Here is an 11,932-nt window from a genome sequence, read left to right as displayed (position 1 = left end):
GGGTTTCACCATGTTGACCAGGATGGTCTCGATCTCTTGACCTCGTGATCCACCCGCCTCGGCCTCCCAAAGTGCTGGGATTACAGGCTTGAGCCACCGCGCCCGGCCCATTGTAAGGTTTTTAAACTATGTAGTATCTACGTATTTAACTTGATAATTTAAAAAGTTTGATTAACAGATTAAAAATGTATAACTATACAAAATACCTTCAGACAACATTTTATAGGTAAGAACATACTGTGTGAGGATAGAGGCCCTCTAATGGAGCAAGGTGGGCACTGGCATCAGAGATCATAGCCCCTGCTGGCTGGGGAAGGCATGGTCACATTCCTAAGCCTAAAAATGGAAAATGAAATGCCCACCTCATAGGGTGGTTGTGAGGATTAAATGAGAACATGGGTCAAAGTGATTAGGATGTGTCACCTGCTACAGCAGTAGCTGAATATCCCCAAACAAGTTTATGTTCACACTGATCTCCATAAACTACACTTTACTCATTTACAAAATGAGGGTATTGCTTTTCTCTAGCCATCTTGGTAGGTCTGAGAATTGTTCAGGCTCATCTCCCAGAAACCTGCTGCCTAATCACATCTTTCTACCTCTCTGTACAATTCATGTAAAGTTTATTGTTTATAAGTCTACGGTTGCTCATGACGGGAATGAAACACAAATTGAGCTGAACAGATTATTTCATGAAACCAGCCTCAAAACTAAGAATGCTGTAATGGTTTTTTACATCTTTCCAGGTAAATAAATACAGAAGAGAACAGAGAGAAACTCATAAGCAGACATATTGCTAGTCATTGCAGACTGCAAGCTAACTATTTGTATAACTAGGTCATATGACATTAGTAGATTGTCCACAGCAGGATCTTTTTTTTTTTTTTTTAAATTTCTTTGAGACAAGGTCTCACTCTTTCACCCAGGCTGGAGTAGAGTGGCAAGACCATAGCTCACTACAGCCTAGATCTCCCAGGTTAAAGTGGTCCTCTTACCTCAGCCTCCCAAGTAGCTGGAACCACAGGCACATGCCACTGCCTCCAGATAATTAAAAAACCTTTTTCGCAGAGATGGAGTCTCGCTATGTTGCCCAGGCTCATCTTCAACTCCTGGGGTCAAGAGATCCTCCTGCCTTGGCCTCCCAAAGTGCTGGGACTATAGGCATAAGCCAGTGTGCCTGGCCCTGTCTTGACACTAATAACAAACAAAATACTTACAAAGATCTTCACTGTAAGAAACATCTCTCTAAAGATCTCACAGCATCTTTAAAAACAACATAAATATTATTTCATAAAAAAAAAAGACGTGGTTTAAACTAACAAGCTTTTTCAACGATGAATTCCAACTGATTGGATTGCCAATATTATTTTGTGATTAAAAAAAAATCCAAATAAGTTATTTAACCCCAATTAACTAAAATAGAGTTCTGTAACATTCAAGGAAGCATATGTCTTCCTGTTACCATAGCAATGGCTGAGCTGGGCACCACTTTCTAGTGATGGAACTGCCAATACAATCCATCTATGTGAACGTGTGTGTTTTATACATGTAGGGAGCTAAGAAGGAGAGAAGATGACCAGAAGATGACAACAAGGTACCCTGACGAGCAACACCTTGGTCCAGGGGCAGGGAGAAGAAAGCTTTCCTACATACACTGACACTGAAGCGTTCTGACACAGCTCACACATCTTGTCCATTCCTCTCTTCCTATCTCACCATGTTCCATGTTTGCGAACATGAAACGCAGTAAATGAAGCAATGGGAAAGTGAAAGAGTTAAATGAACTGAATTATGAACTACTGAATAAACAGAGATAATGACTTTTTCTTGGGCTATCTCATGACGTCACTTTCTTCCCTTTAAACGACAGTTTGGAATGGGAATACGGAATCTGCGTGGAAAGCAGTAGAGACCTTGCTATGGATTTAGCATTGTGTGGCATGTATAAAAGCAGAGCACAACATGAGAAATGCGAGCAGCAGCAATTTCACTGAAACAGGTCACTTAGTTCCCTCCACCTTTTTCTGATCTGGATTCCTGTTTCACTGAACATTTGCTGTGTAAAGTTATGAAGTATATTTGTGGTATTACTGATTGAGATCTTTAAAAGTAGGGCCCTTATCAGAATTTAAACAAGCTTCTAGACCCAACTACCAGCAGATGAGAAAGACAAGAACACCATAATCACCACCATGGGGATGAACACAGCAAAATTCCAGAAGGTGGGAAATTATACAGCCTCCCTACTCAACTCAAAGTGTAGTTCACAGACCAGCCACATTGTTATCACCTGGGACTGGTTAAACTTGTGTACTCCCAGACCCCACCCGAGGCCTGCTACATCAGGATCCCATCCACATTTAAGAATCTGTTGTTCTACGGGACAAACCAATAAACCAAAACAAAAACATATACAGAAACACACACACAGAGATAGAGAGAGATGGAAAGGGAGCCCAGAGTTATATTGACTGAATGCAATGTGTACATGCTGTTCAGATTGTGATTCGAAAAATAATTATGATAAATATTCATATGCATGTTAATGTTTAAATAGGTATTTGGGGAAATGAATAGGTGGAATAACATAAAAAGATTTAAGAAAATACATAAGGTATATGTAGTTCTGTAAGTACGCTAACCAAAGGCTAAATGACACTGGAGATTATCATTGGATAATTTTACATGTTCCTAAGTAGAACCCTAGTACTCCAGTGCTAAGAATAAGGCAAACATTCTTGTTGAAATGGATTACATTAACCAATTTATGAAAACCTATCTGCAGCACTACTTGATCACAAGGAAGAAATCAGGAGATGGCAGATTTCCCCAGAAAAGTAGGTGAGAGTTGAAAAAAAGTGGCTTGGGGCAAGTCACCAATTCTAGGTAGACTCATCTGCAAAGAGACAAATAACAGCTCCTGTGCCTAGCGCAAGAACAGATGTGACGGTGACCCGTATATTGAAAAACTCTAGTCAACTGTTACTTGCATTAAAAAAAAACACAGAGGTCATCTGGTCTACAAGTATGAGCTTTTGTTTTTCTTTTTTTTTTTTGATGCAGTTCTCACTCTGTCACCCAGGCTTCAGTGCAGTGGCTCAATCATGGCTCACCGCAACCTTGACTTCCTCAGCTCAAGCAATCCTCTCACCTCAGCCTCCCAAGTAGATGGGACCACAGGCATGTATCACCACGCCTGGATAAGTTTTTAATTTTTTGTAGAGATGGGGTCTCATTATGTTGCCCAGGCTGGTCTTGAACTCCTGGGCTCAAGTGATCCTCCAGCCTCAACCTCTCAAAGTGCTGAAATTACAGGTGTGAGGCACTGTGCCTGGCCAAGCATGAGCTCTGGAATCAGACAGGATCCTTGTATCACAGAAGCAGCCCACATGGAAAAGGAGCAAGTGAATAAGCATCTCATATTCCCAATTTCTCGTCTGTAAAATGACGTAACACCCACCGTAGTAGGCTGTGTTATAGTCCAGCCGTCCACTTGCTTTGTTTCTCACTAGCCCCTACCTGCGCAGCCCCTGCAGGAGGGTTAAATGATCTATCCATTGATGCTGGTTCTGGCAAGTGATTGTGTGGCACAGGGAACATGCATGGAAGTGGTACTTGTTCCTCTGGAGCAGGAGCCTTAACAGCTATCTTGTGAATCTGCCACCACTGTCTTCCCTCTGCAGTGACAATGGGAATGACCCAGATGGCAGCTGCTCCTTTGGCTGAGTCCCACGAGTGGGGAAGTGCAGCATCTACCTTCATGTGAGCTTCAGTTAATACCTTCAAAAAGGTACTATCCAGGCCAGGTGCAGTGCCTCATGCCTGAAATCCCAGTGCATTGGGAGGCTGAGGTGGGTGGATCACTTGAATCCAGGAGTTTAAAAAAAAAAAAAAACAAAAAAAAAAACTAGCCAGGTGTGTGGTATGTGCCTCTAGTCCCAGCTACTTGGGAGTCTGAGGGGGGAGGATCATCTGAGCCTGGGAGGTGGAGGTTGCAGTGAGCTGAGATCATATCACTGTACTCCAGCCTGGGTGACAGAGTAAGACCCTGTCTCAAAAAAAAAAAAAAGAAGCTACTATGTAACAAAATATAACCATCTCCAGTTTATCATCTGTGTTGCCCTTAAAATCCCCTTTAGGTCCATAACGCATTTCTGTGTCAAACATTGCTTTGGAAGCCTATACCTGAAAGAATTAAAAATAGGTCATTCTGTCATGTTGTCTATTTTGAATTAAACACAACGAAAAAAACAGCAAGTGCAACAACTCTAACCTTCATTTTATTTCTTAAAAACAAGTGATGAGGCCAGGCGCAGTGGCTTCTGCCTGTAATCCCAGCACTTTGGGAGGCCAAAGCAGGATGATCACTTGAGGCCAACAGTTTGACACCAACTTGGGCAATATAGGGAGAACCTTGTCTCTATAAAAATAAAAAAATTGCCAGGCATTGTGGCGCAGGCTTGTAGTCCCAGCTAATCAATAGGCTGAGGCAGTAGGATCACTTGAGCCCAGCAGTTCAAGGCTGCAGTGATCTATAATTGTGCCAATGCATTTCAGCCTGGGTGACAAAGTGAAACCCTGTCTCAAAAAACAACAACAACAAAAACAAAACCAACCCCCACCCCCGCTGGCAAATTTAAAAACAAACAAACAAAAACCAGGAGATAAAATTCTTGTATGAAAGGTGCCTGCCCAAATGTTAGAAGAAAAACAATGTTCTTATCATCAAGGGCAAGATGTTGAGGCAGACAGAATTCTATACAAGCCTTATTAAAATAACTCTTGTCTTTAAGTCTTCCAACATGATTTAGTTGCTTTTTCACAACTTACTATTCTTTGTAATTTCTTTGTCCAATTTGCTATAAACTGCTTAATTGCTTCTTTGGGTCTGATTTCCTTATGAAGGCTTCTGTGCTATGTAAAACCTGAATGAGCTTTTAACACAAACTCATACAACTTGTATTAAATTTGCATGCTTTTCTCTTGTTAATCTGTCTTATGTCAATCTAGTTCTCAGGTCCAGCCGGAAAACAACCCTAAATCGGAAGAGGTAAAGTTTTTTCTTTCTTACACCCCAATTATATGGCCTTGTAAATTCTAGCCTCTCCTGACTATGCAAAACTTAAAATCCCTAATCTAACTTACCTAAGGCATACAAAGTTACAAGATCATTTACACAAACATCAAGGATTGCTGAATGAGTCTGCATTTTTTAAAAGTTAATTTGGCTTAAAATACAAATGGAAATACGAATAGTTTTTAGTTCACGCAATGGAAGAATGTCTACCTTTTTGCTATTTCATATGAATTTCTTCAGTTTTATATCATCATTCTTAGAATAATTCTTAAGTATTTAATTCTTAATTTAGTTTTTCTCATTTTACTTACTAATTTTCAACATCTGTGTTATTTGTATTACTTAAAATCTTTTGAAACAATCTAAACTATGGAAGAATCCTGGAAAATGTGTCTCTTGGCAGGTGTGTGAATGAGGTAACTCACAGGGGTGTTGAGTGATCTACTTCAACTTTGGGACTATTCCATTTCCCAATCACTTTTTAACTCATGGCACTCATACTGAGATAACCAGGCAGTAGAACATCCCGCATTTATTTGTCAGCCATTTTTAAGCACATTTCTGGGTCTAGGCTTTCACTCCAACTGAAGTTGTGAAAGCAACAAAGCCCAATATCCACCAAACCATGTCGACTCTTTTAGACATCGTGAGCCTCTATTTAAGTACATGGCAAAACCAGTGAACAATTTCTGAAACAGAAATAAGAGTTCTAAAGTTGGCTTTTAGCTCACATGCAATATGGGAGAAATGCTAAACAAAATTTGTTTTTATTGTTACCTTTTGGGTTGCCAAATAGCTACCTGAAAAGTTATTTTTCTAATCAAAGTTGTCATTTGTCTATGTCCAGACATATCCATCGGAATTCTGGAGTAGCATCAGTTTTAGGGTAACTTACGAAGAGAGGACATGCTGGAGGTACCCCGAAGAAACTGGTGCAAGCCGTCGTCACTGTCACTGGAGCTGGCTATACTGTTCCTCATTTCCAGCATGGAGATCTGTGTGCAGAGGCTGAGCTGATGTTCCAGCTTTTTGGCTTTCTACAAAGCAAAGTTTTAAGCTTTCTGAGATTTATGGGAGTTGAATCATATATTCCATTTAAGCAACATGTAGTTTTCCTAGAAATATGTTAGTGCATAAAAAAAAAAGTACCTGATACATATTAGGTGGCCAATACACATAAGCTATGATTTTTATATTACCTATTACTATAAATGTATTATAAAAAATCAAATATACTCATCTATTTATAATAAGCTAAATAATTAACTGAAATAATAAGCACCAGCTTAATTTGGTAAACAGCCCAGACAAAACGATTTTGAAAGGACACATATATGCATTGTCACTGGGTAACAACAGTACTTATCACAGAAATGATGTTTTTAAAAATTCTCTCTTGAAATCACTTTAATTTCTTTCTAAAAAGATACGGGGAAATTAAGATCAAATTGAAAATTGTTGAAGATCTATGCAGCTCTGAAATTCCACATCTCTCCTTTCACCTTCTGGAATGCCCAGGAAGATAAGCAAGACTGGAAGACACCAGATTTTGAAGGCCAGCTTCCTGATCAGTGGGGCCTGTCAGCCTTTCTCTGTCTGCAAACCTCCAGCTGCCCTGTCCTCCCTAACCTTCTCCATCCCCAACTCCCTCTCATTCCTTTACCATCTTCCTTAAAAGGCTCTTGAAGAAGAGGGTGCCTTATCACCACAAACACTAGTCCCTCAGAGTTATAGACTCCTTCCTAAGTAACAGCAAACGTTATCATTACAAAATACTTTCTCCTTTCAAGATTACCAGTGTCCTCAGTGCATTTAACATATGGCTAGTTACTAAAATCTCAGGAAAACATATTTCATAAAGTGAAATATACCTCATATACATATTTATTTAACAAAATAAACTCAGAAAACACTTACCTTATCATTTAAGGTGGGATCATTCAATGAGTAGAGCTTATTTGTAATGTCTTTTCCAATAAGATACCTAAAGATTTCATACAAGAAAGGTTCTGATTCCAGAAAGTATGTTAATCTTTCTCTTGACCAGCATAAAAATCTGCAGTTATCATCTGCAATAATGGTGACCTGCCGAAGAAACAAGCATGCAAAGAATAAAGTACATCTATGTATATGAATTATGACTATAGTGATTTACCAGACAAAAGTAGGAATGATTTACTGGACATTATCATAGCAATGATTTGTCAAATTAAATTAAAATAAGATACAATGCACATAAGCTTCTATATGTACAAAATTATGGGGTTTTTTTAGCCCCAAAATTATGTTTTTAAAAAAGCAATCTCCAGACTAAATAAAAGCAAATTCTCTAGGTTTCATTGTTGTTTTGTTTTGTGAGATCCGGTGACAGAAGAATGGACTCTGTTTTGATACCACTGCTGAAGCATGTATTTAACTGGGAATGCCACTGGACATATCACTCACATGAACTATTTCTTTATACCCTGTACATTACAATGAGGTTCAAAAATACAGCTTCAAGCAGATGAACTGAGGTAAGATTCATGAAGCAAGTTGTAGAAGAAAGACCTTCTGCCCATCCAAATCTGAAAACATACACTGAAGATTGAGAACGCTTCAAGGACCCTGGCTGTTGCTGATGAATATGGCTGGTGAGGGTGCTTCTGTCATAGGTGTTTCTCAAGTGTCACATTTCAAGGTTAAATCTAGGGTAGCCCATTAGAAATATTCACAGATACCCCCAAATTTGCTCAGAACTAGCAATCATGTCCCCTTTCCTTCAGTATTGTACATAGGAAAGCAGAAAGGTACTATAACTATATGACACAGAGCTCAAGTATCCCTCAAATAAATTCCTTCACCAGAGTGAGGTGCTATGACCTCACAGCTCAGTGCCAGGAAGCCCTTCCTCCCATGTAGTCCTCTCCCATCAGTTAACACTCCTGCAGGCTTCATTGTGGCTTAAATCCTATCATTAAAGCCAAGCTCAACAAGCTTAAATCTGATCATTAGCAAATTAAGAACGTCTGGGTCAATGTCTCTAGGAAAAAAAGCATGTGTTTACTCATTATATCAAAAGTAGGAATCCCCCAAACCAAACGTATTTGTTTTTAAGAAATGCATCAGCATCTAAGACTTGACAAAACACTAAATCTCATTCATTCTTTCGATACACATAGCTAGATACTCTTCAAGGTATGAGATTACAATGGTGAACAAGAAGGACAAGATGCTTGCCCCATGAAGCTTACATTCTAGTGGAGAAGGCTGATAATTAATAAAGAAATACGACAATTTCAGGTGGCAGTAAGTGTTTTGACAACTATAGAGCAGGGAGAAGTGGCCGAGAATGAGTAGTGGGTGACAGCTGCACATAATGCCACTCACTTTGTATATGAACTTTTAAACTTTAAGGTGCTTCCATATCTATCATGTAAGTGGATCCTCGAAAGTCCCTTCAAAATAAGACAAGTAATATTCTTCCCCATTTTTCAGATGCCAGATGAGAACAACCAAAAAACTTACTCCCAAACACACATTAATTAGTAGTAGAGTGGCTCTACAAAACACACCAAAATCAGCCAGGCATGTTGGCATGTGCCTATAGTCCCAGCTACTTGGGAGGCTGAGGTGGGTGATCACTTGAGGCTAGGAGCTCAAGACCAGCCTAGGCCAACATGGTAAAAACCCATCTCTACTAAAAATACAAAAAATTAGCCGGGTGTCTTGGTTGGCACCTGTAATCCCAGCTATTGAGGAGGCTGAGGCAGGGCAATTGCTTGAACCTGGGAGGTGGGGGCTGCAGTGAGCCAAGACTGCACCACTGCACTCTAGCCTGGGTGACACAGTGAGACTCCATCTCAAAAAACAAACAAACAAACAAAAAAATTAGTGGTAGAGTGAGCACTTTTAACTTTCAGTCCAAATGTATTTTTCCACCAGGTCAAAATCTACCCAATACGTCTAACACTCATCAAGACCATTACATAGAAAGTATTTCTGCCTAGAGACCACAAGGTTGGCTGTGCAGTCCATCAAGAGCATCTCATACAAAGGACGGCTTAATACATGTCATGAGGCCTACACTCTAGTGGAGGAGGCTGCTAATGAAGAAACAGGATGCAAAAAAAAAAAAAAAAGGGGGGGGAGATTTACAAGAAGAGGAGTATAAGCAAACCACCCCTGGGGAATTCCCACAAACAGTAGGAGGTAGGTGTGTAAATGGAAGGCAACTGAAAAATATTCCACAGCAGTAGTAACAGAAAAGTGAGCATGGGGTACTCATGACGATGACGGCCCAGCCATAGACCCAAGTGCAAAAGAGAGGACTGACGTCCCTTCTATGTGCAGAGATGTCACTCAGGACTCTGGAAAACAGTGGGAGAAGGAATTAAAAGAGGAGATGGAAATCATCTAGGAGAGGAAGAAATTATATTTAGATGATCCATAAGGCCGTTAACTTTTCTTCAACCATCTGAATTACCTCAAGTTTCCACTGAGGCAATGAAACTTTTATGATGGCACTGTAATTTCCTTAGCAAATTCATTTTTTATTGATGGTTAAAAAATTACTTTGGCTAATGCCCTTTTCAGCCTTAGCCCACCTGCACCCAGGTGAATAAAAAGAAAAAGGAGAAAAAGAAAAAATTACTTCTAACCTGGTTATTATTGAATATAAATTCAGAAACAGTATTCAAATAATAAGCTGTACTTAGTACATATGAGTAATTTATGGGCCCATAAAAACACAGATTCAGTCAAAAGCCACCAGTTAGAGTGCTGACTGAGTTCATTTTACTTGATACCTAATGCTTCATTTCTACCAAACAGTTTTATTTAATGATTTCCTGTCACGACAGTGAAGCAAAGTGTATTTTTTATGAGATAAAGCAATATAAGAATTTTAGAAGTTTCCATAAAATAAATTTACTTATTAGGTACTTCAGTAGTGCTATGCAAGTCCTTGTCAAGAATTTTACTGAAGAAATAAAAGTAAATATGGCAACAGAAGACATAAAAGGACATCTTTCGGGTTGAGAATTAGACTAAGCATTTGCAAGCAGGTTTGCCATCATGGCCACAAGGCACTGAATCAGTTCCTCCCTTTAGATTCCAAACCAGTTCTACAGCCTGTCACCAAGAGAAGACACTGGCTCCAATGCTGGAAACAAAGGTGTCTGAGGGATCTGCCTCATGTGCTAGAATCAGAAACCACAGTCTGGCAAGAGGGCTGGCTGACTGTCATGAGGAAGTAATTTAATACTTTTTGCAAGTATCACATTACATTTCATACACAAGAACACTAAAATGTCCTTGAGTGGTCATTCAACTGATGCTTATAGAGTTCTCCTAAGCACTAAAATAACACAGATTCAAAAGTGGCAGGGGCAAGTGCTTCACAGCTCCACCAAAATATTTACTTAATATTGAGATGATGTTCCCTGTAAATACCATTAAAACTTAGTGCTCATTTCTTTTACAACAGCATGAATATATGCCAGCAAGACATCCCTCTCCCTTTAAGTCAATACAACTTTGATTTTCGGGCTCTGCAACACCAGGACATGCTATTGGCTATGGGAAGGCAGCAGCATGAGATAGAATACAAAAGCAAAGCTTGTAAACCGTAAAGCTTACTCAACATAAAACATCTACATAAAGAAGAAGAAGAAACCAAACAAAACACCACTTTTATTTATTTATTTTTTTCTGAGACAGAGTCTCACTCTATCACGCAGGCTGGAGTACAGTGGTGTGATCTCAGCTCACCGCAACCTCCGCCTCATGGGTTCAAGCGTTTCTCCTGCCCCAGCCTCCTGAGTAGCTGGGATTACAGACACCTGTCACCACACCCAGCTAATTTTTGTATTTTTAGTAGAGACTAAGTGTCACCATGTTGGCCAGGCTGATCTCACCCGCCTGACCTCAGGTGATCCACCAGCCTCAGCCTCCCAAACTGCTGGGATTACAGGCATAAGCTACCATGTCCAGGCTACTTTTGTCTTTTGTAATAGTAATACTCGAGATTCTATCAATACTTATAAATAGGAGCTCCGGTCTGTAAGTACCAGAATGACTATAAGTACCTAGGGATAACAAACTATAAGTTCAGAGTCTGTTTTCTCAGCTCTATCACTATATGAATTACTACATATTTACCTGGGCAACACCTGCTGTGCAATCTCAAGGAACAGAGTCCACTTGCCTTCTCTTTCCTCCTTTTCATCCTATTGTACAATTCATGAGCAGCCTGACCACAGAAAGAATTTAAAGAAAGAAAAAATCAAGGGAAGTAGCTCCTCATCGAACACTTATAACTGGCTAGAGTTAGGTAAAGACAAGCTTAGTAGGTAAAAAGTGTGAGGGTGGAAAAGACTGACAGCTGATTTCAAGCATCCTCTGCCATTGGCACAAGCAGTGAGAAGTTGGCTCTGGAAGCGTGTGACATTTTTCATTTGGGAACTTGCATAGGTAAGTAGCAATATACATACTCCTACACAGATGTGTAACAGCTATTTATTACTCTCGCGGATCTGCCAACAGGAACATTTTGTAAACAATCAAAGTACAATCTCTCCCAAGGGCTTACTTTGATGGCTCCAGTTATATAGGACACAGGCTTGATGATGCTAGTTTTAATCTACTGACCAATCAGGAAATCCCACACAAGACTCTATGCAGAAAAAAGCTGACTGGTATTAAGAAAAGCTGAATACATTTTCTTCATCCAGCTACAGTACTACAAATTTTGGGTCACGATTTTGGAATCTTTACAGTAATGATTGGGAATAATTCTCAACTACCAAAATCCAATCCCTAGACCCCAAGAAGAAAGAGAACTGTAGCTACTGAGAGGAATTCCTTTTTTTTTTT

The 11,932-nt window shown here is 39.7% G+C and overlaps 1 protein-coding gene and 1 long non-coding RNA gene across 3 annotated transcripts in view; both read right to left on the bottom strand.

Moving 5' to 3' along the window:
- The window catches only part of BVES (blood vessel epicardial substance), a 36,493-nt gene that overhangs the window by 9,913 nt on the left and 14,648 nt on the right, over window positions 1-11,932 (bottom strand). Inside the window, exons 6-7 of one of the 2 annotated variants that reach the window (XR_001829638.2) lie at window positions 6,991-7,162; window positions 5,973-6,114 (exon numbers count right to left, since the gene is read on the bottom strand). Coding sequence is in view for 1 of the 2 variants with exons in the window: in XM_017543771.2 (XP_017399260.1) it covers window positions 5,973-6,114; window positions 6,995-7,162 (310 nt within the window). In the remaining variant the exon portion in view is untranslated. The remainder of the gene's footprint in view (window positions 1-5,972; window positions 6,115-6,990; window positions 7,163-11,932) is intronic. The other variant, XM_017543771.2, reaches the window with a different exon arrangement.
- On the bottom strand, window positions 5,591-5,968 carry LOC119473448. Its single transcript, XR_005202672.1, has 2 exons — window positions 5,878-5,968; window positions 5,591-5,766 (listed from the first exon to the last, which is right to left on the bottom strand). It is a non-coding gene; the product is annotated as an uncharacterized LOC119473448 (long non-coding RNA).

The sequence above is a fragment of the Cebus imitator genome, unplaced genomic scaffold (assembly GCF_001604975.1).
Source record: "Cebus imitator isolate Cc_AM_T3 unplaced genomic scaffold, Cebus_imitator-1.0 Scaffold160, whole genome shotgun sequence".
In the NCBI taxonomy this organism is placed as follows: Eukaryota; Metazoa; Chordata; class Mammalia; order Primates; family Cebidae; genus Cebus; species Cebus imitator.
The sequence above is the reverse complement of the archived record's forward strand: the minus strand, read 5'-3'. Positions and strand labels throughout refer to the sequence as shown.